The sequence below is a fragment of the Chinchilla lanigera genome, unplaced genomic scaffold (genome assembly GCF_000276665.1).
Source record: "Chinchilla lanigera isolate Chin_1 unplaced genomic scaffold, ChiLan1.0 scaffold00012, whole genome shotgun sequence".
Lineage (NCBI taxonomy): Eukaryota > Metazoa > Chordata > Mammalia > Rodentia > Chinchillidae > Chinchilla > Chinchilla lanigera.
In genome coordinates this window covers 4,430,055-4,455,082 of record NW_004955413.1, presented here as the reverse complement: position 1 = coordinate 4,455,082, position 25,028 = coordinate 4,430,055, and the positions used below count along the sequence as shown (strand labels likewise).

The following is a 25,028-nucleotide window of genomic DNA, read 5'->3' as shown; positions in this document are numbered from 1 at the left end:
GAGCAGTAGTGGTGAATGAATCCCAGGGCCTTTGCACTGAGCTACATTCTCCAGGCCTTTTTTATTTCGAGACAGGGTCTTCTTAAGTTGCCAAGATACCCAGGCTGGGCTCAAGCTTGTGATCTCTACCTCAGTCTCTCAGAGTGCTAGGATTACAGGAGTGATTCACCATGCTTAGCAAGTAGCAAGTTTTAACCCCAAAAAAGAAAGTAGGGAGAAACTGAAAGCAACAGGGTGTCAGATGGAACTGCCAGATTCCATATGGGTACCCTATGGACTGTGTCTAAACACACCCAGCCCCTCCCTACCCCACGTTCCTACCGGGCGCCGCGTCCGCCGGAGGTGCAGGTAGACACGCTGGCCCGTCTTGTTGAAATGTCTCTCCACATACTGCTTCCCAAAACCCAGGAATGTGTTCATGCAGATGTAGAGGCCACCCTCAGACTCCTGCAGGGCACGAGGCAAGGGAAGAAACGCAGGAGGATGAAGCCTGGTGAGGCTGGGAAAGCAAGGACTTGGGAGTCAGAAACGCTGGCCTCTAGTGCTGGGAACAGAGCCGTATGTACCACAACACCTGGCTCTTCTTTAGCGTTTTAGAACCTGGAACCTAACATTCTCCCCCATTTCCTATGACTTTGCCAACAACCAGCAAGAACATCAGGAGATTAAACAACACCTCTCAGTCATCATTCATCTTCGCTCTGCTCCTTTGGGCTTTGCAACCCAGCAATCACAATCAATCTGAGGACTCCCTTCACTTCTTTTTTGAGAGAGGGTCTTACTATGCAGCCCAGGCTGGCATCAAACTCGCAGCCATCCTCCTGTATCAGCCTGAGTGCTGGGATTACAGGTGTGCATCTCCACACACTGCTTAACCTCTTTGTCTGAGGCCAAGAGATCCACAAAGAAAATGGGGACCAAACACTAGGTTTCCAGAGCTAAGAAACACACTCAGAGGGAAAAGGGGTCTTTTCCTGGAAGACACTGATCCCAGACCTGGGACGCCAAAAAGAAACATTACCTCATTTCCATAATTCAGAAACTTTCCAGACTAGAGGAACAGATTCCAGCACTGAACAGTACACCTAAACCTGAGATTGCCTAAAGGCCTGATCTTCCCTCTACCACATTCTGCTAGGTAGCTGAGCCCTGATCCACAGTCATCTCCCTCCTGTCCCGTTGAGCCTCGCTCTAGGGAACAATGCCTTGTTTACATTACAACTCGCACTAGACCTGCCCCAGTCTGGAAGGTCATCAAGTCGAGCATTCTACAGTCATCAGCCATGCCTTCCTCTTCCCTCCCTTTGGTAAGATTCCCCACTGCTGTCCCATTAACCTCCAACCTCAAAGCCACCACCCTCTTTGAAAACCAAGCAGGATCTGCTGAGATAGTTACTATACACTTACTGCCAAAGGACTGAGCAAGACAAGCGTCTACCCAGAATCACAGCTGAGAAGATGGGCTTACCCCAGAGCTGAGCAGGTCTACCAGTCCCTTTGCAAACAGTGATGGTGAAGGTGGGAGAGGAACTGGAGACAATGAGTCTTGCCTTCAAGGCTTTGAGCAACAGGCATCCTTTTCCCAGAATAAAAGTCTCAGTGGCCTTGAAAATTTTCTCTGCTGTGATATTAAAAACAGGGCAGAGTCTAAGGCAGTTCTTGGTCCTATCAGTTGCTCTGTACCACTCCCTAGAATAGTGTGGACTGCAGTCTTCATGAACAAATAGAGCATTTCTCACCAGGGAGATCAGCTAAGCTTTTTCTTCCGTGAACCCAATTTGAGGATAATCAAATACGCTGGGAGCTGGTTAGCAAAGCAACTAAGTCACATTGGAGATCTCTTGACTGGGGATGAAAAGGGAAATGTCAGAAAATGACAAAACCCCTTTTTTGATTATTCAAAGTAGTTACTAAAGACAGAGGCAAGATTCAAATGTAGAGAGACTCAATGACTTCTACCATCTGCTGATAATTAAGAAAAATCTTTCCTTCAGGGGAAGAAAGTGGGAGCTCTTCAGCTGGAAATAAGAGATGCTGGTTTCACCATGGATTGGGAACCCTGGAGCGCCGCTCAGATCAGTCCTCTTTTTACCTCTGCCAAAGCCAGACTTCAGAGAAGTAGCACATTGTCTGGCCCGGATCAAAGCCCAGCAAACCACAAATCTCAGTGGTGGCCCTGAACTGGGCCTCACATCATGCTGCTATACTAAGCACGGGCGATGCATTAATGAAGCCTTTCCACTCTGACTTGCAATTTTGAGGCCATGAGCTGGTCTGGCTGAACACTCTGGGCAAGGCCCAGCAGCGGCTTGCGGGGAGGGGTGGGGAGGGGGGCGGATCCCAACCAAGCTACTGCCCTCTCAGTTGAGGCCTGGAGGCTCGTCTCGGTTGAGGGTGACACAGGAAGGTAGAACCACGGGAAGGGAGGTGCCGGGTGGAGCCTGCAAAACGTGAAGCACGGGTGTGGGTGGTGGCTTTGTCTAACTAGGCAACAGTGGGAGCAGGATGGGAAAGGGCCCTTAGCATCCGCCCAGAAAGAAAGCATCTCTCCGGGAATACTTTAAAACGGGTTCTCTCTGCTCCCAGTGATGGGCAGGGTGGGGAAGGGTCTGCAGCCATAGTTCACCTATAGCAGAAACGACTAAAGCTCTCCTCTCCTTTTCCTCCCTCCCCACCACCATGACCCATCTCCCTGCCCCTGTCCCTATCAGCTGCGGGTGGAGGCTGGCTAACGCGGTGTTCCTCATAACCAGCCCTTCTCCAGCTCACTTCCAGACTACGGGCCGCTTAGGAACTGCCGTCCACACCCTCCCAAACCGGGACCACAACAAGGGGGAGTCGGCCCCATTCCTCCCCTATGAGACTACAAAACCCGGAGAGCCTCGCGCGCCTAGCAAGGTCGGCTCCCGGCTCTCTCGAGTCTGCCTGGGGGATGTAGTCCACTGTCTGGCTGCAGCCCCCAGGCTTGCACCGCAGTGAGGGAGGCACGCGACTACAAAGCCCACAATGCTATGCGGCGCGGGCACGCGCCGATCAGGCGCGGCGGCTTCCGGGGCCGGTAGTCACGCGGAGGCTCCAGCTAATGGAGAACAGCGGCGGAGAGGAGCGCGGGAGACTACAGGTTCCAAGATGCACCGCGGGGAGGCGGCGGCCCGAGCCTCGCAGGCCCCGGCAGAATGACCAGGGCGATGGAAGGAAGTCGTGTTCGCTGCGGGCGTGGGGAAGGGGCTTACCGGTGTGTCGAAGGAAAAGGCGCACTCGTCTTTATGGACCCGGTCGCCAGCCTTGGGGACCCGGATCGTTGGTAATACTGACAGCAGCGCCTCCTCGCTCAGCTCCGCCATGACACCGGCAGTAGCTCCTCCACACACGGCGGCTCTCACTGTTCCCAGTCCCCCACCTCTACTCTCCTAGCCAATGAGCGCTGCTCGACTGGCGCATGCGCTGAATGCCAGACACGCGAGAATGGCAGTTGGACGCAGCCTGCGGATAGTGCTCCGCCCCTTGCCCTACTCTCGCCCAAGGCCAATAAGAAGCGCTCTTCATTCGATTGAGGGCCAAAAGGACCAATCCTACTCTTCCAGGGCAGGAGCGCATGCAGAATAGCCAGGTGGACTTCGTGGCGGCGGCTGCTCAGACTTGAGGACTCCCTCGGTCCTCAAGTTTCTGAAGGGCAGAAGCTAACAGTTGTTTAAACCTCTGGATTCCCCAGACTTTCCTAGGGAGTTATCAGTCGAAAAGTAGACAGGCAGTTATTTTTCTTGGTATTTGAAAAGAGGCCGTCCAATGAGACAAGTTAAGAGGGTGATTGACAACCCCGTCAACCAATAAGAATTAGTATCTCTCGTTTCAGGAAAACTATCACAACTCCAATTGAATTCTTGTGTATACCAGCGTAATAATTAATGAGTCTATTTTGTTTAATAAAACGGCTTGTGTTTAACACTGGAGGTCTCAAAGCGAAGATTGGTATTCCTCAAAATCTCGTGACGGACATCTCCAAGCAGATACTGAACAACTCTTACCAAGTATACGTCACCCCTAGGCAAGGAAGCCTTAGTCCATTGGCCCCACAACCCTTATGATAGACATCCTCTGAGACCAATGGCTTTCCCTTTGGAGGCGGGTCTCACACAGTGGACCTATGGGAAGCTACGTTAGCTCAGCCAATAGAGTCGGGGTAGGGGGCGTGGCGGGAAGTTTGAAACTTGTAACTTTTGGGAGTTGATCCTCAAACTGGTTTGCACCCACAGGTGGAGTTGGACCCCGGTAAGTAATTTGAAAAAATTAATTAATAAATTAGAGGGCTCAGCAGACCCAGAATAAATATTTTGGAAAGTTTCGTCAGTCGTTCGCACCGCAGAAGCCTCTGGGCCAGCGACCGGGAGGTTCTTCAGCTGGAAACTGGAAAAATCAGGTGGTCTGGAGTCACAGGTTGTACATGGTCGCGGTAATAGCTAAGACCCGAGTTACTTCTCACAGGCATCCTCTCCTCTACCCTGCGGGCCCTGTCCCGACCGCTAGTGGAGATGGGCTCAGCCAAGAGCCTCCCAGCCACTCCAGCACGGCCTCCACCACATAACAAGCATCTGGCTCGAGTAGCAGACCCTCGCTCGCCTAGTGCTGGCATCCAGCGCACGCCTATCCAGGTACGAGAGGCCAGGGTGGGGAAAACAGAGAACCTGGATTTTTGGACTTCTGCCCAACCTGATCATGAGGGCGCAGACAAACCCCTGACCCTACTGAACCCTTATTTTCTGCCTTCTTAATCTCCCTGCGGTGGGCTGAACGTCTCAGGGACTTACTAACTCCCGCCGGAAATATGGGGAGAGAAGTCAGGACCCAGACTTGTTCTAGCCTATGGTCCTGACAGGTGGAGAGCTCTCCACAAACAAGCCTGCCAGCCAGAGAAGAGCTGGAGGACCCTAAGCAGGCCCAGGACTCAGATCCTCGCTCTCCTACCCTTGGCATTTCACGGACACCTATGAAGACCAGCAGTGTAGGTGAGTGTCTGCCCAGGGAGTGCCAGTGAGGCTGTCACCTATTGTTCTTGGGTGGAGTCAGTGTCCATCCCCTCAGGGTTCTCCTTTTATTTTTTGTGTCTCTGGGGATGGAACCCAGGGCCTTCCGAATGCGGGGCAAGTACTGTGCCATTGAGCCACACCCCCAGCTCCCATCCTACTCTTCTCACCTTAATTGCACTCTTCCCACTCTCTCACCTATCTGGGTGCGAATCCTAAGCTCCTGGATCCTCCTTGCTGAATGATTTGTGTAGAATGTTGATGCTCACTTCCGTTCTTTCCTCTAGACCCTGAGAGTCCACTGGTGACACAGCTGAGTGAAGTATTTGAGACTGAAGCCTCGAAACCAAATCTTCCCCCAGAGCCTGTTCTGGCCCTGGGAGCAGTTTCATCTTCTGAACTGGACTTGTCTGTGGATACTCAGATATCCTTGGAAGACCAGACAAAACCTCGGAACCAGATCAAGCTCCCCTCTAAACAGGCGTTGTCCAAGGAGGAAGCTAGACAGCCCACTGAAACCCCGGTGGCCAGCCAGAGCGCAGACAAGCCCGCGAGAGATCCTGAGACTCCCCAGTCTTCAGGTACAAAATCCAAGAGCAAGGTGCAGAAAAGAGAAACTATAGTATCCATGGGGGAGTGTGGGAAGAATAAACTGTAAGCTGCCAGTTTTGAAGCCCCCAATTTGAGGGCTTGTTCTAGCCTATGGACCCAGGCTAGATCACCCTAGGTTCTAAGTTGCTTTAATCACCCTAGGTTCTAAGTGCAGTAGACGGAAACAAAACAGCAAGGTCCTAGGGAGATCTCCCCTCACCATCCTGCAGGATGACAACTCCCCTGGGACCCTGACACCACGACAGGTAAAGGGAGGGAGGGGAAAAGCCATCACTAGCATATCCAACAGAGAGGATGGGAGGCCCTTTGACCCAGATCTTCCCATGCCTGAACAGCACCTCTCAGCCCCCCAGTGCACATACTGCCTCCTTTTGCAGGGTAAGCGGCCTTCTCCTCTGAGTGACAATGTCAGGGAACTAAAGGAAGGAGCCATTCTTGGAACTGGACGACTTGTGAAAACTGGAGGGCGAGCACGGGAGCCAGCCCAGGACCATGACAAAGAAAATCAGCACTTTCCTTTGGTAGAGAACTAAGCCCAGTGTGGGCCCAACCTGGACTCATGCAGTGCCTGGTAACCTTGTGTCCTTTCAGACCTCCTTGCCCAGAGAGACTGGAGAAAGGCTTGTTTGCTTTGACTTCTCTTAAACTACCAACTCGGGGACTTAGAGCTTTATTGGGCTTTCTTTGTGTCTTATGTATTTCTTGTATATTAAAGGAATTTTTTTTTGTCTTTTTGAGACAGGGTCTTACTGTGCAGTTAAGGCTGCCTTAAACTCACTTTGTAGGCTAGGCTGGCCTCCAACTCGCAGTGATCCTCCTGCCTCAGCCTCCCGAGTGCTGGGATTACTTGTGTGCCACCACACCCATAGGAAGTAATTTTAAACAATGCTTTAAGAAGTTAGACCTGAGGTTTGCACAGGGTCCTCTGTGTGAAGAATGGCAGCCTAGAGGACTGTGTTCCCTGAGAGTCTCCCCACTCTACTTCTGAGCCGCTTTTGCTCAAATCCCTTAAATCGTGGTGTTCTCTGGGGCTCTGTCCTTGATTTTTCTCTTATTCTCCCTTAGTGTATATTTCTAAGGCTTTAACTATCACTTTCCTACTATTTGTTTTGTTTTGTTTTTTTTTTTTTTGGTTTTTCTCCGGTACCAGGAACCGAACTCACAACCTTGCACTTGCCAGGCAGGCGCTTTGCCACTGAGCTAAATCCCCAGCCCCTCCTACTATTTGTTTTGTTTTGTTTTGTTTTTGTTTTTTTCCGGTACCGGGAATCGAACTCACAACCTCGAAATTTGCCAGGCAGGCGCTGTGCCTCTGAGCTAAATCCCCAGCCTCTGACTTTCCTACTATTCTGGTAATTTCTGGGTCTCTCTCTAGTCCTGATCTTTACCCAGCTGCTCCAGAAGCACTTCAAAGTCAGTTTGTCTAAAACTGAATGTATGCTCTTTCCCTAAAAGACATTCCCCGTCCCTTAGCTCCTACCCCTGTAAATATCTACCCAGCTGCTCAAATCCAAACCATGGCCTTCCTCTCAAATCCTTCCCTCTTGCTACTCACGTTTTAACAGCTGGTCATTAAATCCCAATGATTCTGTGTCTTTCCTGTATCTTTGGTTTTTATTCTTGTGGTTTTGTTTTTGAGGCAGGGTCTCACTCTGCCATTCAGCCTAGTCTTGAACTCACTTGTAGCCCAGGCTGGTCTCAAACTCACAGTGATTCTCCTGCCTCAGCCTCCCAGGTACTGGGATTACAGGCCTTTGCCATCACACCCAGCTCTATCACTCTTGTATTTTTTGCCACCTGCTTCCTACCCCATCTCCTGGGTGCCAGTCTCACCTTCCGTTTCACCAAGCTACACTCTGGTCAGGGCAGTCTTCCTGAGAATCTTCATTGATCACATGCTGCTCAGAATCCTTCAGGAGCCTCCCATTGCCCTGAAAATAGTCTGGACTGTGTAGCCTGGCATTCAAGTCCTTGTACAACCCGAATCCCGCACAGCACACACCCAAGCCTCATAGGCAGGCTGCGGTGAACTGTCTGTACACACACCCCAGCCACTGGCTAAATTCACATTTCCTGACCCAGCTTGGACTTCCTCCTGACCCTTCTGCCTTCACCCTTCTTACTGCTTGTATCACAGCACCTGTTACACCTTCTTGCCCTTAAATGGAACCCAGGCCTTCGGAAACCAATCAGCACAGAGGTACCAAGGTGCTATATACTTTATTGCAGATGCTTTGGGAGAGAAACAAAAGGTGGAAAAGGAGAAGGCATAAGGGGAAGGGGGCAGGAGCCTAGAGGTGCCAGAGCTGCGGTCACGGGCACGTGGCCCATATTTCCAGGGACTGGGGCCTGGGCCTAGAAGATTGGGCGGGGCTGCGAAGGGCAGCTAGGGGTGGGCTGTCCTCTCTCGTGCAGGGAGAGGCAGTAAGGAGGCTGTGGGAGGAGATGGGGCAGCTCTTTGCCCCTGTGTCCCTGTGGCTGCCTCCCACAAGCAGACTCCCATACTCCCCACTTCCCTCCACGGAGGAAGCTTAGTGGGAACGGCCCCTGGGACAGGAGAGAGAACTAGGAAAGACTGGGTGTGGGGGGGCAGCTGAATTCTCCATGCCTTCGCCTCCTTCTGCCAGCCTCCTCAGTTCCAGATTTTGAGGAAGCTGTCCCAGGAACCAGTGGCCACGGCCATCCCATCAGCTGTGACCCCCAGGCAGCTGACCCTGTTGTCATGACCAGAAAGGATCCCTGAGGAAGAAAGAAAGAAATCAACCTGTTCCTGTGTGCTGATTCAGACATCTGTGTGGGCAGGAGCCCTAGGCTGGTGGGCTTCCGGCTGCTGGAAGGGAGCGAGGGCCTGGGAGGATGAGATCTCAGGGCAGGGTTTCTCCTGAGGCCAGTTCCTCCATCCCCACTTGGCTGAGGATAAAATGGGGCAGACAGAATGGTTGGAAATGTCAGTGTGCTGTGAGAGAGGCCAGGGTCACCTCAAGGGTACAGGCAAAGGGGAAGGGGCGACCCTTTTGTCCAGTGCTTTTGTTCCAGAAGAAGAAAGGGCGACCCAGAGAAGTGACTTGTGCAAGGGAACTCAGAAAGTAAGGAACTAAATTAGGATTTGGATCCTGACTCTGGCCCTATAGCACCGGCCTCTCCTGAGATAAAACCAGGCCCAGGGGTACTCCAGATCTCCTGAATTCTCTTTCCACCCACAGCTTTCCTGGGCTTCCTTTTCCTAAAGTTCATGGCCCTGAAACCTCAGACACCAGGACAGACTGGATACCAAGGTCCAGAGTTTTGGGGAGACCAGCAGGAAGCGGCCACAGCAGGACACGGGGGAGGGCTGCTTAGAGCGCTTCCATTTGGGGGTACATGGCCCTCAGTGGAGAAGCAGGGGCTGCAGGCTTCCAGAGATAGAGTTATCCAGGCACTGGGGTCTGCATTAGGCATAGCGGGCAGGACGAGGTGGAACTGAGAGGGCGGGCAGGGTGGGTCCTCACCCACACGCTCGCACTTCATGGAGTCCCAGACGTTGCAGTTGAAGTCATCGTACCCTGCAAAGAGCAGGCGGCCGCTGAGCGAGAAGGCCACAGACGTGATCCCACAGATGATGCTCTCGTGGGCATATGCAGTCAGCTCCTGGTCTGCCCGAAGGTCAAACAGGCGGCAGGAGGCGTCGTCTGAGCCAGTGCAGATGGCCTCTCCATTGGGGAAGAACTACAGCACGGGAGAAGGGCATGGCTCGGACCTGGGGCACCCCGCCTGCCTCCTAGCTCTGATGGCTCAGGGCAAGCTGTCTCTCTCTGTCCTGGCCTGGAGTGAGAAGCAGCCGTAGCCTGGCTCTTCACAGAGGACTTTGTGCTCCCTGCTACAAAGCTGCAAGCAAGGTCGTCTTATGTGGCGGGCGAGAGCACTGGGCCTCTCCCAGGGCCACAGGCTAGAGGGGTGGGGATTGGCTCAGACTCCTAGGCCTGTGGGCTGGGGGTGGGTCGTAAAACATGGCCAGGTTCACCTGCACAACCTGATCTCATCATGAACAACGTCAGATCAACTCAATTGGGGGAACGTATGGAAAACTAATTAGTACGCCTTAAAAATGCCAATGTCATGGCAGGAAAATGGTTCCAGTTGTTTGAGTTTATTTAGTTTTGTTGAAACAGGGTCTTACTACATAACCCAGGCTGTCCTCAAACCCACAGCGATCCCCCTGCCTCAGCCTCTTAAGTGCTGGGGTTATAGGCTTGTGCCACCATGCCTGAGAATGGTTCCATTTAAAGACTAAAAAAATGATTCCAGAAGTCAGGCATGGAAGCACACTTCTATAATGCCAGCATCTTGGGAAACTGAGGCAGAAGATTCACAAATTCAAGCCCAACCCAAGCAAGTTAGTGACTTAGAGAGACGCTGCCTGTAAATAAATAAATAAATAAATAGGGCTGGTGATGTAGTTTAGTGTGAAGGCCCTGGATTCAATCCCCAGTAAAGAAAAGAAAAAGTTTAAAAATGTGGTAAAGAAATGCAATGAATTGGGTCCTGGGCAAAAAAACATCAGGGTTCGTGGTGCATACTTATCATCCCAGCTACTCGGGAGGCTGAGTTTCAGAGACAGAATGATAAAGGAAACAGCAAAACATTTAACAGTGAATCTGGCTGAAGGGTTCCTGGAATTCTTTTGGTTAGTTTTGTTTGTTTTTTTCCGGTACTGGGAATTGAACTCACAACCTTGCAATTTGCCAGGCAGGTGCTGTGCCGCTGAGCTAAATCCCCAGCCCCTTTTGGTTAGTTTTGAAACTGTCACATAAGGTGAAATGGTTTTAGAGTGAAAACTTGAAAAGCAAGGGCTGGGGAAGCCACAGGAGGGACCAGGGACGCAGGGGTGGGGCACTCACACAGATGGCATTGATGTCTGATTCGTGGCCGGTGAAGGTCTGACGGCAGGTCCCCTCCCGCACATCCCACAGCTTGGCGCTGGCGTCACAGGCTCCCGAAATGAAGAGTTTGTAGTCAGGAGACACAGCCAGGCTCATGCAGTCACCAGTGTGTCCCACAAACACAGTCTTCTGCTGTCCTGTCTCGATGTCCCACAAGGCACTGCCAGGAGGGAGCAAGGCAGTCACACGTACCCAGGACGGGCCCCTTCCCCAGCCTCAGCACCCACAGCCTCAGCCCTCACCATGTGGTGTCCCCGGAGCTGGTCACAATGTTGTTGTCATCCAGGAAGCGGCAGCAGGAGAGATAACCTGGAGGTGGTTACAAGGACAATGCCCTGGCTGCAGGGCCATGCTCCACCCAGACCTCTCGGACAGCACAGAGGGTCTCACTCACCTGTGTGAGCAGAAAGCTCCCGGCTGACTTTGACATTGCCCTCACGGGATTTGAGGCTGTAGATGGAACACATGTTGTCCAGCCCCCCGCATGCCACGAAGTTCCCGGATGGGGCATAGGCACAGGTCATGACCCAGGAGGAACGCAGCGGGATGGCATGCACCTGCGGCAGAGGAGGGACCAGGGCTGAGCTCCAGCCAGGCAGGGGCAGAGCAGTGGGCAGAGTGCCACCCAGGAGGGTGTGGCCATGGAGGGTCGGTGGGGGCAGGGCTGGTACCTTGTTGGTGGTGTAGGTGTCCCACACAATCAGCTTCCCGTCTTGTGAGGCACTTACCAGCAGCCTGCGGAGAGTGTGCCCGTGTCACCCACATCTCTCCTCCCTGCCGCCCCTGCCCCTCTGGCCCCTCTGAAGCCTCACTTAGAGTCCGTGGCCCAGTGCATGGCATAGATCTTGGCTAGATGCCCTCTTAGCGTCCGCCGTGTCCGCATCTGGACTCGTCCCACCACCTCTAGACCAGACACCAGCTGCCAAGAAAGGGGGATTAGATGTCAGGCATCTGCTACAGATGCTGATCTGTATGAGTTCCTGCTTAGCAGTAGGCTCCAAGTAGGTTCTCCAACCTTAGAGGAGTAAACCAACCCCCACCCCACCCCTGCACTGGTGTGACTTAGAACCCTGCGGGACACAGATGCTTGTGTAGCCCTGGCTTGCTGGGAAGTGTTCAGCAGTGTTCCTCTAGACTGGGGTTCCACCATGTAAATACTCTCACCTTGGTCGATCTCAGGCTGCCCCAGTTGTGTCACTGAACACCAACTTTGGAAGATGACGCAGTTGTCTTTCCTAAGGCAGTAGGAGCCTGCTGTCTGTTGCTCACCACCGCAGTATGCCCAGCTCTAACCCTGGTGTCCCCAAGACCCTACGCTACAGCTCCTAGAATGTGTACTCCTGTACCCCTGGAATGCCAGCAAGCCTCTAGATTTAGGCTGGGCTCCAGAGTCAACAGATTTGATTGCCATTACTGTATTTGCTTTGTTATCTTTTTTTTTTTTCCTTCTGGTACCAGGAATCGAACTCACGACCTTGCGCTTGCCAGGCAGATGCTGTGCCGCTGAGCTAAATCCCCAGCCCCTTGCTTTTTTATCTTGTGCAAGTTACTTAACCTCTCCGATCCTGAAGGTGTAAAGTGAGGCTTATCATAGCACCTACCTTACAGAGGTGACATGAAACATATGAAATTATACGGATTATCCAATATATGAAATTATGTACCTCAGCAGTTTAGCTCAGTGTCTGCCTCATGATAGTTGCTCTTGTTATTTGCATATGTAATCTGATCTTTAATCTTATTACTAGCATATTTAATCCAGTTTAAGATGGCTTCAGCTCTAAGAAGCCCGTTATTGTATAATCGCTAAGAAAAAAAATGCTACCTGTTCGAATTGAAAGGCATTATCCATTGTTGGGTGCATCCTGATTTTAGAGATGTCTAAATGTGAAGAAGCGCGCGTGGTAGAATGGGTGAAACGCAGCCTTAGGCAACTACTAATCAGAGTCCATAAGGGCTTCATGATTTACAAAATAGTTTCACCCCCTTCATCTTCACTGCTCTGGGAAGGGGTAGCATCACTCTTGTTTTATGGAACAGGACAGGAACAATGTCTGAGTCTTCAGCATCAATACAGTGCTGGTCAAAGTAGGTTGGCTAAACATTTGTGGAATGACTTCATCAATGCCTTTCCTTATTCCAAGGACATGCTGTGCCATTAGTTTATCCCTGGCTAGGGAGCTCCTGTCCTCTCCTTTCATACCCTGCCTCAGGCGGGGGCTGTAGGTCTCACCTCTGACAGGGTGATATCAGCACAGGCTTTCCTGGCATCCTGCGGGGAAAGCAGACATCAGGGGTGGCTACAGCAGGGTGGGGGGTGTGGTGTACGGGCCTTGGAGGGAGACAGGATGGGGCTCTAGGGGTTAGGGGGCCTCAAATGTGAGATTCAGGTCAGGGAGGTCTAGTCACAGTGAAGTCAAAGGTCTCCAAAGTTTCTCAGCAAACCCAGCCCTTCCCTCCAGGCCACACGCCCTCTTATCCTCAGTGTGTGTTCTGGGGTCCCCAGCGGGAGGGTTCTGGGGTTACTGCGATCTGCTTCTTGAGCTGCTCCGCCTCCTGCCTCAGCTGCTCCATCTCCCCCATGGCTGAGAGGTTGAGGGGTAGCTCCGGCTCCTGCCGGGAACACAAGGTAAGTACTGGGGAGGCCCCACCAGGCCAGGCTTCTATCCTCTACCACCCACCCCAGACTCTTGAGGGTTGGAGCCCACCTAAGACACAGAGAAGAGATGGGGGTGTCTTCCCGCACCCCTACCCTGGTCAGATCCTTCCAACTGGCGTCTGGTACACCCAGCCCCAGCCCGACCTGTGCCCGCCCTGCAGCCCCCAAGCCCAGAGGGCAGAGCCCGGGCCAGCTCCCTCTTACTTGGGTGCTGGTTGGACCTCTCCCAGGTTTCTAGCTCTGGATCCCAGGCGCCTCCTCGCTCCCTCAGCTGCGACGCCTGCCTGTCACCTGCCCCAGCTCTGCTGCCAGAGGAGCTGGCCTGGCCTGGCCCCGGCTGGGAGGGGGGGCACTGACAGGCAAGGGTGGGGCCAGGGACATCGACGTCAGGCAAATGAAATCGGCTGGCAGGGGTGGTGGTGGGGAGGCCAGGAAGGGAGGACGTGTGTGGTTCTAGAAACTTGGGGCAGCTCAGAGGAGGGGTGGGGGCAGGAGTGTACACTAGAGACAGGAGCAGACCCCACACCCAGCCAGGGGGCGGGGGTGGGGTGGGGGGTGGAGGGTCCCTTCCTGGTCAGTCTGCAGGCAGAGATAAGAGCATCAGGCCCATGGATCAGAGCAAAGCTGTGAGGATTAAGGCTCGGGGTTTGGGAGGGAACAGAGGAGCAGCCCCTAGGGTGGCCCCCAGCCTCTGGCCCCCACCTGTGGGCACGATCTTGGCAGTCAGGGCCTGCTCAGTGACCAGGCCAGGAGCCAGGGTGTAAGGACAACTGATGGCCCTGCTGTCAATACCCCAAACTGTTCCCTAGTTGAGGGGGGTGGTGGGAAGAGGGCTGCGAATGTGGGAGGGTGCAGACAGGAGCTGAGATTAGAAGGGACTGATCTGGATAATCCTTCTTCTCCACAAACCCCAACCAGCTGCCCCTGGGCCTGATCCTGGGTGGGAAATCAGGGACGGGGGTCTGGACTGCTCCTTGCCCAGTGACTCACGGGGCCCCACGGGCTGTGAAAGCAGGAGGCAGAGGGTAGGCTGCCCCCACTCAGCCTTGTGCAGGGAGGGAAGACGGGGCTCAGTGGAGGCCCAAGGAGCAGATGGTGGGGGCTTGGGCCCATTTGCATGAGGAAGCAGGTGGCAGAGATTTCCCTGACAAATCACAGGCTCTCACAGCCCCGCCTCTGGGAGACCCAAAGACACTTGTCTCCTTTTTGGCCAGCCACAGCCGTCCCTACCTCCAGCACCACAGACACTGTTACACATCAGATGAGGGCTCTGGCCAGGGACCCAGGGGTCATCAAGTCCTTTATTGAGCAGGTGGGGAGGGAGGACACAGCACCGTTATCCTCGCGGAAAGCAGTCAGCCTCCAGCCCTGGCCATTGCTTTTCAGGGAGGCACAGTGTCCTCTGTCTGTCCCAGAGCTGCAGGGCCATCAGCTGGAGCCAGGCCCACTCCCAGGCTTGGTGAGCACCCCGAGTCCAGGCTGGTGCCCTGTGGATCCCACATGGGAGAACGCAGGGACGGTGAGCTCACGTTCGGCTCCTGACATCATGCAGAGACTTCTCGGGAATTCTTTCCCAAGCCAGGTGGTCACACTCCCAAGGCACAGTCTCAGCCACTCACAGCTCCTCTCGGACCCATGGTGCTTTCCCAGCTCTGTCGTGGGTCCGCTGGGGCTTGCGGCTGGGGGGCTCTGGGACAGGGTCTCTGCTGGGGGTTTCATCCTCCTCCTCCTCTTCCTCCTCCTCCTCTTCCTGCTCAGGCTCCCGCAGCAGCTCTTTGGCTTCTGCCCATTCCTGGAGAGGAGGGGGGAGTGAGGCTAGTCCTGGGGCCTCAGTCCTCAGGAGAACAGGGTCTCTCCCCAGCCCCCTTCTCTTACCTGCTCCTGGTGCTCTGGGGCCCACGTGTGCCACAGCGCCAGGGCACAGCGCCGCCCACGCGTCACAGCCCACACACCGTGAGGGTTCTCCACACCAGAACTGAAGGCTACAAGGCGTCCGCAGCGAGGACGAACCTGGGCCTGGGGGGCCAGCGGGCTCAGATCCAGAGACAGAGAACCCGCCTCCGCCTCCCAGGTGGCTCTCTTTCCCTCATTTCCTGCGTCTTAATTCAGGGACCTATTCTGGACCCATGGGAAATCAGCTTCCACTTGGGGAGCAGAAATGGCTCCCTGAGATTGGAGGAGCTCAGGTCCAAGCTGGGAGCTGAGAGCCATCAGGGGGCCTGAGGATCATGAGTTCAAGGCCAAGCCTGAACTAGTGAAACCATGTCTCAAAACAAACAGACAAACTCAAACAAAATCCTTAAACTAGTTACTCTAAGACTGGGAGCATAGCTCTGGTGGGACACTTGCCAACATGCCCAAGACTTTGGGTTCAATCCCCAGCATCATTTAAATAAATAAATAAATACTATCATCATCACTCCCATTTAGGAAACCGAGCCTCAGGAAGGTTAAAAGCCAAAACCTGGGCTCCACTCCAGCATCTGCACACTAGCCGCCATCCTTGTCATACTGGGAGGAGGAAGGACAGTTTTAAATTTTTTTCAAATCCCTAAAATAGGGTCATGGGGTTCCAGAGGGATCCAGGCTATGCTTCACTCACTTTCCATTTTTGTTTTTTGTTTTTGAGACAGAGTCTTGCTATGGTGCCCAGGCTGGCCTCCAGCTCCTGGGCTCAGGAGATCCTACTTTCTCACCCTCCTGAGCCAGACTACAGGCAAGTGCCACGGACACATTCTCCCTTAGGAGGTGAGGTGAACCCGGAAGGCAGGGTCCGGGGGGCCACTTAGAGAGCTACTGGGGGGACGCAATCAACTTCTGCCGAAAGAGCCCTGAACCCAGCAAGGTGGCCGGGAGCCCTGGAGACACAGGCAGGGAAGGGTTACAGCAGCCCAGCCATTTCCCTGGATTTGCCTCTGAGAAGCTTCTGTTTTGAATTCTGACCCCACAGCTGGGCCCTGTGTCATCCCAATCCCCTCTGTCGCCTACCGTGACAGTGAGGGCATTTGGCTGGGTGAAGAACAGATCCCCGCCTTGGAAGTCATCATTGAGGTAGAGGAGTCCACTGCGAAGGAAGAGGACAGGAGGCAGTGGGAGCCCACCTAGGCCTGGGCAGCTGTGGGGTGACCTTTGTGTGCCCACCTGCCTGCACCCACCTGTAGTCTCGATAGGTGTAGGCGGGGGGCTCCCGCCAGCACTCTCCTGAGTCCGGGTCCAGGACGCAGTTGTCGGCGTGCACAGGGTGGCTCAGGTCCATGCGCTGCTCCTGCTCTCCTGGCACACGTCAAGGGGTCCGGTGAGACCTCTACAGCCCTGCTCACCCCCCACCCCACAACTCACACCACCACAAGCGCCCCAAGGCTCCTGGGGTCACAAAGAAGCCAGACTCTACCTGGTCAGGGGGTTTGTGAGCATTATGTCTTTTTTTTTTTTTTTTTTTTGGTTTTTCTCCGGTACCGGGAACCGAACTCACGACCTTGCGCTTGCCAGGCAGGCGCTTTGCCGCTGAGCTAAATCCCCAGCCCCCTGGTCAGGGGGTTTGGAATCTTTTTGGACTAAAAGGTTGGGGGGTCGGGCAGTGCCGTACCTAGCAGTCTGGGGAGGCACGCTGGGGCCCCAGCAGTTACCTTCAATGGCACTGCGGCATACCAGGTGGGTGAAGGAGAGATACAGAGGCCGTTCCGGGGAGAAGTAGGCCTGGGTCAGGGTCCGCACCCGCTCACTCACTTCCAGAAGCAGCTTAGCACCCTGACTGCCCACAGTGCCAGCCTGGGCCAGCTGTGGGGCAGAAGGCAGAGCAGGGAAGGAGCGAGGCAATGGCAGATGGCCCGGCCTTCACCCCTGCCCTCTCCTCCACTGTCCACACATGCCTTGGAGGCTCAGCAGCTGGCTGTGGCCATCACCACTGTGACAACAACACCCCAGGTGCCTAGGCCCCTGAAGACACGCTTTCTCAGCCCCGGCCTAGCTCTCAGGTAGTCCTGGTTGTGGGAAAGTTCCTCCTCACAGGCCTAGGCCCTGGTGCTAGTCTCTTGCACACCTCTTCATCAGCCCCAGGCAGGACACCTTCTCTCACCTGTGCAGCCTTGAGCACTGTGAGCCCCTCAAAGTGCTCATGGGGGGTGTGAGGGGAACGACGACCACGATAGCCAGACCTGGCTCCAGCACCAGCTGCATCCTGGGTAGAAAGGGAATTCACATGGTGTCTTTCTCCCTGGCCTACATCACAGCCACAGGCCTACAGGGCCCTCCCTCCATCCAGCCTTCCCATTCCCTGGAAGAGGCTGGAAGCTCCCGTAGCTCCCCGGAGGCTCCTATTTCTGAGCTATAGGCCCTTCCCAGAGAATGACTAGAGTCATGGCTGCCTTCACTGTCATTCACCAAGCACACGGTGTGAGGACAGACCTCAGGGAAGGGACCTCCAAGAGGGAAGGGGAAGAGAGACAGAGCTGGGGACCAGAAGAGCTTGTCACTCATCCCAAGGAGCTGGAAATACAGGCATCTTTGTGGAAACAGGACCCCAAAAGGAAACCTGGCAGGCAGGCTCAGTCTGGGCTAGAAGCTGACTCTTCATACCTTCATACCAAGAGGTCCACAGCCTCTTGATGCTGAGCCCTAGTCACCAAGCACCTGTACAACAATGTGCATCACCTAGGGGTCCCCCACAGCCTGGGGAATCTACAACTAGGGCTCTTCCCTTTTGTAGCAGCCATTTTTCTGTTTACTTTTCAAATCTCAAATTTAAATACCACTGCCTTGCTACCCCTTATAGACCTCATCTCTGAGGACCTCACCGCCTCACTCAAGCCACATAATCTTCATTTATTTATTTTTGTGTTGCTGGGAACCTCATGCACAGCAGGCAAGTGATCTACCACTGAGTCACACCCCCCTATCCAAAGCTTCTATTCTTATATTCAATTCATCCAACACATTTGTGCTGATCACCTACTATGTACTAGACCCTCTTCTAGAAACCAGGAACACAAATGTGGAGGAAAAGTCCCTGCTCTATGAGACTTTTGCTTATTTACTTAGTGGCACTAGGGATGGAACCCAGGGATGGCTTTATTATTGAGCTATATCACCAGCCCTTTTTTTCTTAAATTTATGTATTTTGTGACAGCATTTTGTTAAATTTCCCAGGCTGGCCTGGAATTTGTGATCCTCCTGCTTCAGCTTCCTGAGTAGCTGGGTTTACAGGTCTGTGCCACCGGACTTACCTGGGATTTATATTTTGAGGTGATAAAAAAAAATAAATAAACAAATCAGACCAATTCACAGGGCGATAAAGTGCCATAAGATAATTAAAACAGTGTTACAATCTTTTTTTTTTTTTGGTTTTTCTCCGGTACCGGGAACCGAACTCACAACCTTGCGCTTGCCAGGCAGGCGCTTTGCCGCTGAGCTAAATCCCCAGGCCCCAGTGTTACAATCTTGAGCGTCCCCGGGCAGACACTGGGGGACAGCTCACAGCAGAGGTGACACCCAAACACAGCCATGCAGGTCAGAGGAAATAGCAGCGGCTAAGGTGTGGAAGCTAGAATGAGTCCAGCATGAGCAAGGAGCAGAAGGAAAGCCTGATGTTTGGGAGTTACCCTTACTCCCTCCACTCATCATCGTCCACCTCAACTTTGCCTTTTCTTTTCTTTAGACCTGGTCTCACTAGCAGTCTAGGCTAGCCTAAAACTCACTCTACTGCCCAGGTTGGCCTGGAACTTGTGATCCTCCTGGCTCAGCCTTCCAAGTTCTGGGAATACAGGCTTGCACTGCCACACACCAAGTTCATTTTTGATTTTCTAAGTGTGTTTCTCATCTGCTCGCTATTCCAATGAGATGGCCTAACTGAAGCCACCGCGCCGAATCACGCCATTTTGCACAGCGCCACTAGAGGGCGCCACTGCTTCTACACGATGCTGACTCCGGAATTGTACTTGAAGGTTCTACAGACACTCAGAAGTCATCTCTCAAGTTCTGCAGCAGCTGTCCACCATCCACCAACAAATCCCACACTCCTTGGCAAGGTTATCCAGCATCCGGCCTGGGCTTTTTTTAAAATGGTACCAGGAATCGAACTCATGACCTCACACTTGCCAGGCAGGCGCTGTGCATCTGAGCTGTATCCCCAGCTTCCGGCCTGGGTTCTTTCCCTCTTCCCTTGTATCACCTCTTGAGAATACACAGCCTGATGGCAACAGCGACAGCCAACACTGAGCGCTGTGTTCTTGTGTGTGCTTTACCACATTCTCATTCACACAATCCTCACTACATCATTGTACAGATAGTACACTGGGCTCGGGGATGCTTAAATAGACTTCCCTGGTGCTCTACTACAGTTCCCAGAATGCTCCTCCTCTTCCTTCTTCCTGACCTTCCTCCCCTTCTTGCTAGTATTCTTTGTGCTATGGTGATCAAATTAGCCTTGCACAAGACAGGCAAGCACTCTACAGCTGAGGTTCACCCCTGCCTCGCTCCCCAACACTTTTTTTTAAAATAGAGTCTCACCATTTTGCCCAGGCTTCTCTTGATCTCTTGGGCTCAAGTAATCCTCCTGCCTCAGCCTCCTGGCTAGTAGGACTGCAGGCACATTCCATTGTACCCCTTTTCCTGGCTAAGACTGGGTAAGACTGAACTCAAAGGCCACCACTCTGCTAAGCCCCCATGACTTTGCATCAGTGCTGTCGGGACGAATACATGCTTCTTTATCAAACTCACCGTGTGTTGTCCACATCTCTGCCTGTGCACGCCCTGTCTATACACATGCTCCCAAAAGGCAGAGTCTATGCACCCCGAGGCCCCGGGAATATGGCAGTTTCTCTACACAGCAGAGGCTCTGAGAGTGCTGCTGAATGAGTAACAGCCTAGGACAAGGACCCAAGCTTCACGCAGAGGTACAGTCAACCTTCGGGTATGGGCCATTTGATCCAAAGTAGGAGCTGACACAAGGATGGAAAAAGGTGCCTGCGTGTCACCACACTCACGACGCAATCCGCTAACCAAGGACCTGCACACGCAGCCATTTCTGGGCCTCTGTGGTTTTCTCTTGTTCTTCCCATCAACTTGCAGCAAAATTTCTTTGTAAAGAACATCCACCCCATGCCAGCTAAGAGGTGGCAATCCCCAGATCGGGCTTGGTTTCCTATGCTCCCCAGTGTAGAATGGAGATGGGCCGAGCAGGGGCATGGCCAGGACCCCCACCCCACAGGAGCAGGCCATGACCCTTCCAACCTTGGCCAGCTGCAGTAGCACCCCGCACTCGGCAGGAGTAAGCAGCCCGTCCAGCACTGCTCTCTCCGACCCGTTCAGCTGCCTGGCGTCCTGGGTCAGGGTCACCCCCTCCAGGAGGAGGACATCTGCAGGGGAAGGGACAGCACTGAGTCACTGGGGATCCTCAGAGCAGACAGCCCCAGACGCGCCGGACTCCTGCCCCCAGGAGCTCACCCTTCCAATAGGCCAAGGGCGTCGGCTGTGGAGGCTCCTGGTCCCAAGGTCTCTTCTCTTGATCCTCTCTCAGGGGTGCAGACATACTCAGGGGGTGCACAGGCCAGCCCAGACCCTGCCTCCCAGCTCCCCTTCCCCTTTCCCCCACCCCAGGGCACTCCCTACCTGAGCTTTGCTCTCAGCACCTCAGGGATGAGACCTGCTGGGGTCCAGGGATCCTGTGACCATGAAGAAAAGTCTGTCACCCACAAATTCAGTCCCTGAGACCCCCAACATTAGACTCTGAATCACCACACTAAGGTCCTCCTGCTTCTGGAGTGGAAGGCAGGGATGGGAAAGCCCTGGGTCCAATATCAGGGTGACTCAGCACAGTACCCTGGGCACTGGACAAACCTGTGATAATAAATAACAATAGCAACGACAGCTTGCATAGCACTTATTCCGTCAGGTGCCGGTGTGAGAGCTTTCTACACGGAAGTGGAATTTACCATTTCAGGTTCACAATGGTCTCATGAAACAGGGTTAATGGACTCATAGTTGAGTCCTGAGACAGAGGTCAAGTAACATTCTCAAGATCACATGGCTAGTAAGGGACAGCATGAGATATAAGCTAGCTCCCCTGCCCTTGCTTTTGTCCAGCGGCTCTCAGCCAGGGCGATTTTGCCCCCAGAGGACATCAGGCAACATCTAGAAACTTTTTTTTTTTTTTTTTTGGTTTTTCTCCGGTACCGGGAACCGAACTCACGACCTTGCGCTTGCCAGGCAGGCGCTTTGCCGCTGAGCTAAATCCCCAGCCCCTAGAAACATTATTGATTGTCACGACTCAGTGTACTATTGATATCTACTGAATGGAGCCCTGGAAAGTTGAACATTCTACAACAAATCCCTTTCCTACCACCAACAAGGAAGTACTGCGTCCAAAATATCTGCCGTGAGTGTGTGTGTGTGTGTGTGTGTGTGTGTGTTTACACACACATGTGTGTGTGCAGTGCTGGGGATCAAACCCAAGGCCTTGCACATGCCTGGCACCACCAAGCTGAATCCGCCACCCTAAAATGTCAGTAGACAATCGCTGCTCCACGCTAACTCACTGGAGACAGCTGCTGCCCTTCCCTTGGCCCTTGTGACCACAGCAAAGGAAAGAGCTTTCTACTCTGTACTGGGTGATACAGCTTCAGCTAGATGAGGTGGCACATGCTGGGAGCCCCAGCTCTCTGAGAGGCTGAAGCAGGAGGATCACAAGTTCCAGCCCCGCCTGGGCAACTGAGCAACTTAGCAAGACCTTGTCTCAAAATAAAAAATAAGAAAGGGGCGAGGAGTATAGCTCAGTTTAAAGGTTTTGAGTTGAATCACCAGTACCACAAAAAACCTTATAATATATATATTCTTCCTCAGCCCCGTGGGACAGGTGTGATTGCTGTGATTAACAAGTAAGGAAACTGAGGTGGAGGTAAGACAAGGTCCGGAGCGCGCTCGTGGCAGAGGGCTGACTCTCAGGCCTGAACGATCCCAAAGTAACTGCGAAGTACAGGCCCACTGCCTGTCCCTGGGACGCTGGGGTGACGAGCTTTCCCAAGCCTCCTGGGGCCAGGGGAAGTGACACAGGCATGGAGGGTCCCGTGCTCTGGGTGGCAGGGATGTCGGGATGGGACACAGAGAAGTCACTCACAGGGTCCCTGAAGCTGGTGCCCAGGTGCTCCATGGCATAGTAGAGCTGCCTCTTCTCCCCCAGGGACCGAAGGATGAAACTCTGGATGTCCTGAGGGGCAGATGGGAGCAGAGGGGTACAAGGAGAAGGGTAGAGTGGAGGAGGGCAGGGCACCCCGATCTAGGGCAGGCCTGCATGCTACTTAAGCTTTCACTGCATCACTTGGCTCTGGGGGTCAAACTGGGGGAGTAGCAGGAGTGCGTGTGTGTACATACGTGAGTACAAGGTAGGGGTAGGCAAGACTGAGGCTAAGGGAAGAGAGTGGAACTAGGAGTGGACTCCATGGGGAGCAGGACTGGAGGCAGAAGCCGGATGTTGAAATTGGGTTCCCCATGCTGGCTGGAGCACTCGAGTGAGAGGCGTCCAGGTTATTTCTCAGCTACATCTGTGTGACCCAGGGCTCCCTCTAGTAGTCAGTGCAAGAGCCCATACCTCTCTTGGCCCAAGGCCAAGCCCCTTCTCGCCTAGCTGGGCCTGGTACCGGGTCAGCGCCTGCTTGGCAGCCTCATCCTCTGGGTAGAAGAGCAGGACACTCAGGACATTTTCCACAGCTTGAGACAGATTCCCCACTGGAGACGGAGGGATGGGGGAGGAGACACAGAGGCAGAGAAATGCAATGACCCTGGGCACAGGTGGACGCTGGACAAAGGCAGAACTGGCAAATGCCATAACCCAGGCCAACCGACAGACTCCGGGAGGCCCTGGCCGGCCTGGCAGAGGTGCCCACCCCTTGCTTCTTTGCTAAGCTTACTCAAACATACCTTTGCCAGCAGAAGCCAAAGCGGAAGAGAGGAAATAAAAGGAAGGTGACAGGCAGCAAAGGCAGAAGGGGCCCGGTGATGAACCCATCACCCAAGCTTTTCGTAGTGGTGCCAAAGAAAGAGAGCACACTAAGGGGCCTCCTCCTGAAGGGGCGCTCCCATGGGCCCTGACAGGCAAACTACAGATCCAGAGACAGAAAGGTGGGGCTCAGCAAACCCTCAGAGATGATCCCGGCACCCCAGGGCCCACCCTTCCCCAGCTCACCCTGAGCATGGGCCTCATGCAGCCGCCTCAGCTGGCTGGGGAAGAAGTCGGGAACTGGGAGGCTGCGACCTGGACGGGTGGCTATGTCTGTCACACAGCGCTGCCGGCACTGCAGGACCCGAATCCAGTGTCCTGCAGAGGACAGGGCCAGCAAGGGGCTGTGCATGACGCGAGCCCACTCCACACCCTCCCACACTCCTCGCCCTCACCTGCAATGGCTGGGTAGAGGCCACCATGGCTCCCTGCCCCTCCCTCCTCCTCCTCCTCCTCAGTCTCCTGCTCCTGCTCCTCCGGCCCCTCACAGGCAGCCCGGCAGCTCTCCATCTGGGCCAGGCTCCCCTGCAGGGCTTCCTCCAGCCTGGGCAAAGCCAATCCCACCTCCAGGCGTCCCAAGAGCTCCAGGCCAGTGTCATAGTCAGCCTGTGGGGGAGGGGAGCAGTCAGTCATCTGACAATGGGGGGCGGATTAGGTGGTGAACAGAACAGCAGTGTTGGTCTCCTTTGGGGCACAGCTCCTCTGCTTTGAGGCCACTCAGAGCCTTGGTCCAGAGAGACAGGTGTATCCAGCCAGTCAGAGGGGAGCCCAGGCAAGAGCAGCGCAGAGGTCTCACCCAGTACGGGGGTGTCTCCAGGTCCCGGAAGCTCTGGGGCCGCAGCCCCGACATCCGTCTGTACTTGGCCATATCCTCCCGCATCTGCAGATGCATGGGGTTCGCCACGAAGAAGGTGTGCGCTGCTGCTGCCGCCAGTTCTCGCTTCTTCAACTGAGGGGCCGAGGGTGGGGGCGTCAGAGCCGGCCCGCAGTTCCCACTGTAGACCCTCTAGAAGCCGGACTGTGAGCCTTTCAGGAGCCCAGTGTCTAAGGAAAGGGGTTCTGAAAACTTTAGAGTGGATGGGATGTGATCAGAGGAGCTCAGGGTGACAGCGTGAAATCAACGGCTACCTAAAGTGGAAAAGGGGGGCGACCGGGGCAACAGCCAAAGCCGCAGGTCTCTAGGACCCGGCGTTGAGGTGTATGATCCAGCGCCCCGCTTCCCGGCCACGTAGGCATCAGGCGTCCGACTGTGGCTACCGTCCCTGGCCGCGCGGCTCCCTCCGACTTCCGGCCTTCAGCCTCACCGGCGCCCCTCTAACCTTCCCGAAGTCCTCCCTCCTCCGTGAAACACACAAACACGCCGTTTCCACCACGCCGGCTTCGCCCGCCGTCCTGTGCTTTTCACAACCGAGAACAGGCGGCGCTCACTCCGCCTCGGTCTCAGTAAAACCCACCAAACTGCCCGGCGTGGGGGCGCACGGCTATAATCCCAGCACTTGGGAAGCTGAGGCAGGAGGATCGCCGCGAGTTAAAAGGCCAGCCCGGGCTACATAATGAGTTCAAGGGCAGCCTGAATTACAGAGTGAGACCCTGTCAAAACCAAAAGAACAAAACCACTAAACCAAAGCCCAGAGCTCCCTCCATCTTCGCTCTGGTCCCACCCCGCCCTCTCCCGGTCTGCTCGAAGTAGGACAACGACGCGGCGGGCAGCGCTGAGACCCGCGGGCCCGCACCTGGTAGTAGGCCCTCTGCAGATAGTTGTAGGGCTCCCGCCGGCGGAAGGCGTCCCGCACAGCTCGCCCCACGCGGAGCCGCGCCGCGCCCCCGGG

The 25,028-nt window shown here is 54.4% G+C and overlaps 4 protein-coding genes across 8 annotated transcripts in view; 1 reads left to right on the top strand and 3 right to left on the bottom strand.

Annotated features, from left to right (window-relative positions):
* Positions 1-3,553, bottom strand: part of Usp5 (ubiquitin specific peptidase 5 (isopeptidase T)) — a 15,303-nt gene extending 11,750 nt beyond the window's left edge. The window contains exons 1-2 of one of the 3 annotated variants that reach the window (XM_005378836.2): positions 3,234-3,553; positions 322-447 (exon numbers count right to left, since the gene is read on the bottom strand). In XM_005378836.2, coding sequence (XP_005378893.1) covers positions 322-447; positions 3,234-3,344 — 237 coding nt within the window. In that variant the 5' untranslated portion in view covers positions 3,345-3,553. The remainder of the gene's footprint in view (positions 1-321; positions 448-3,233) is intronic. The other 2 variants (XM_005378833.2, XM_005378834.2) reach the window with 2 other exon arrangements.
* Positions 3,554-4,165: 612 nt separating this feature from the next.
* Cdca3 (cell division cycle associated 3) lies at positions 4,166-6,372 on the top strand. Its single transcript, XM_013511344.1, has 6 exons — positions 4,166-4,269; positions 4,483-4,649; positions 4,874-5,003; positions 5,309-5,602; positions 5,775-5,878; positions 6,011-6,372. Exons 2-6 carry the CDS (start codon positions 4,530-4,532, stop codon positions 6,164-6,166), a joined length of 804 nt encoding a protein of 267 aa, XP_013366798.1. The 5' UTR covers positions 4,166-4,269; positions 4,483-4,529; the 3' UTR covers positions 6,167-6,372.
* A 1,291-nt stretch (positions 6,373-7,663) lies between these two features.
* On the bottom strand, positions 7,664-14,390 carry Gnb3 (guanine nucleotide binding protein (G protein), beta polypeptide 3). 3 transcript variants are annotated; one of them, XM_005378830.2, is made up of 10 exons: positions 13,416-14,390; positions 13,079-13,165; positions 12,786-12,824; positions 11,365-11,471; positions 11,224-11,287; positions 10,947-11,109; positions 10,795-10,861; positions 10,511-10,712; positions 9,122-9,338; positions 7,667-8,372 (listed from the first exon to the last, which is right to left on the bottom strand). In XM_005378830.2, the coding sequence occupies exons 2-10, from the start codon at positions 13,133-13,135 to the stop codon at positions 8,266-8,268; spliced, it is 1,023 nt and encodes a 340-aa protein (XP_005378887.1). In that variant the 5' UTR covers positions 13,136-13,165; positions 13,416-14,390; the 3' UTR covers positions 7,667-8,265. The 3 variants fall into 3 exon arrangements, with proteins under 3 accessions (XP_013366791.1, XP_013366792.1, XP_005378887.1); XM_013511337.1 differs by having other exon boundaries at positions 7,664-8,372; positions 10,947-11,287; XM_013511338.1 differs by lacking the exon at positions 13,416-14,390 and having other exon boundaries at positions 7,664-8,372; positions 10,947-11,287; positions 13,079-13,403.
* Positions 14,391-14,480: 90 nt separating this feature from the next.
* The window catches only part of P3h3 (prolyl 3-hydroxylase 3), a gene marked incomplete in the record, with an annotated part of 11,045 nt that continues 497 nt past the window's right edge, over positions 14,481-25,028 (bottom strand). The window contains 15 exon segments of the mRNA XM_013511317.1: positions 14,481-15,003; positions 15,087-15,227; positions 16,200-16,275; positions 16,367-16,484; positions 16,838-16,988; positions 17,287-17,388; positions 20,439-20,563; positions 20,652-20,719; positions 20,817-20,869; positions 22,321-22,410; positions 22,792-22,928; positions 23,386-23,517; positions 23,595-23,805; positions 23,996-24,148; positions 24,933-25,028. Of these exon segments, the coding sequence (XP_013366771.1) occupies positions 14,827-15,003; positions 15,087-15,227; positions 16,200-16,275; positions 16,367-16,484; positions 16,838-16,988; positions 17,287-17,388; positions 20,439-20,563; positions 20,652-20,719; positions 20,817-20,869; positions 22,321-22,410; positions 22,792-22,928; positions 23,386-23,517; positions 23,595-23,805; positions 23,996-24,148; positions 24,933-25,028 (1,830 nt within the window).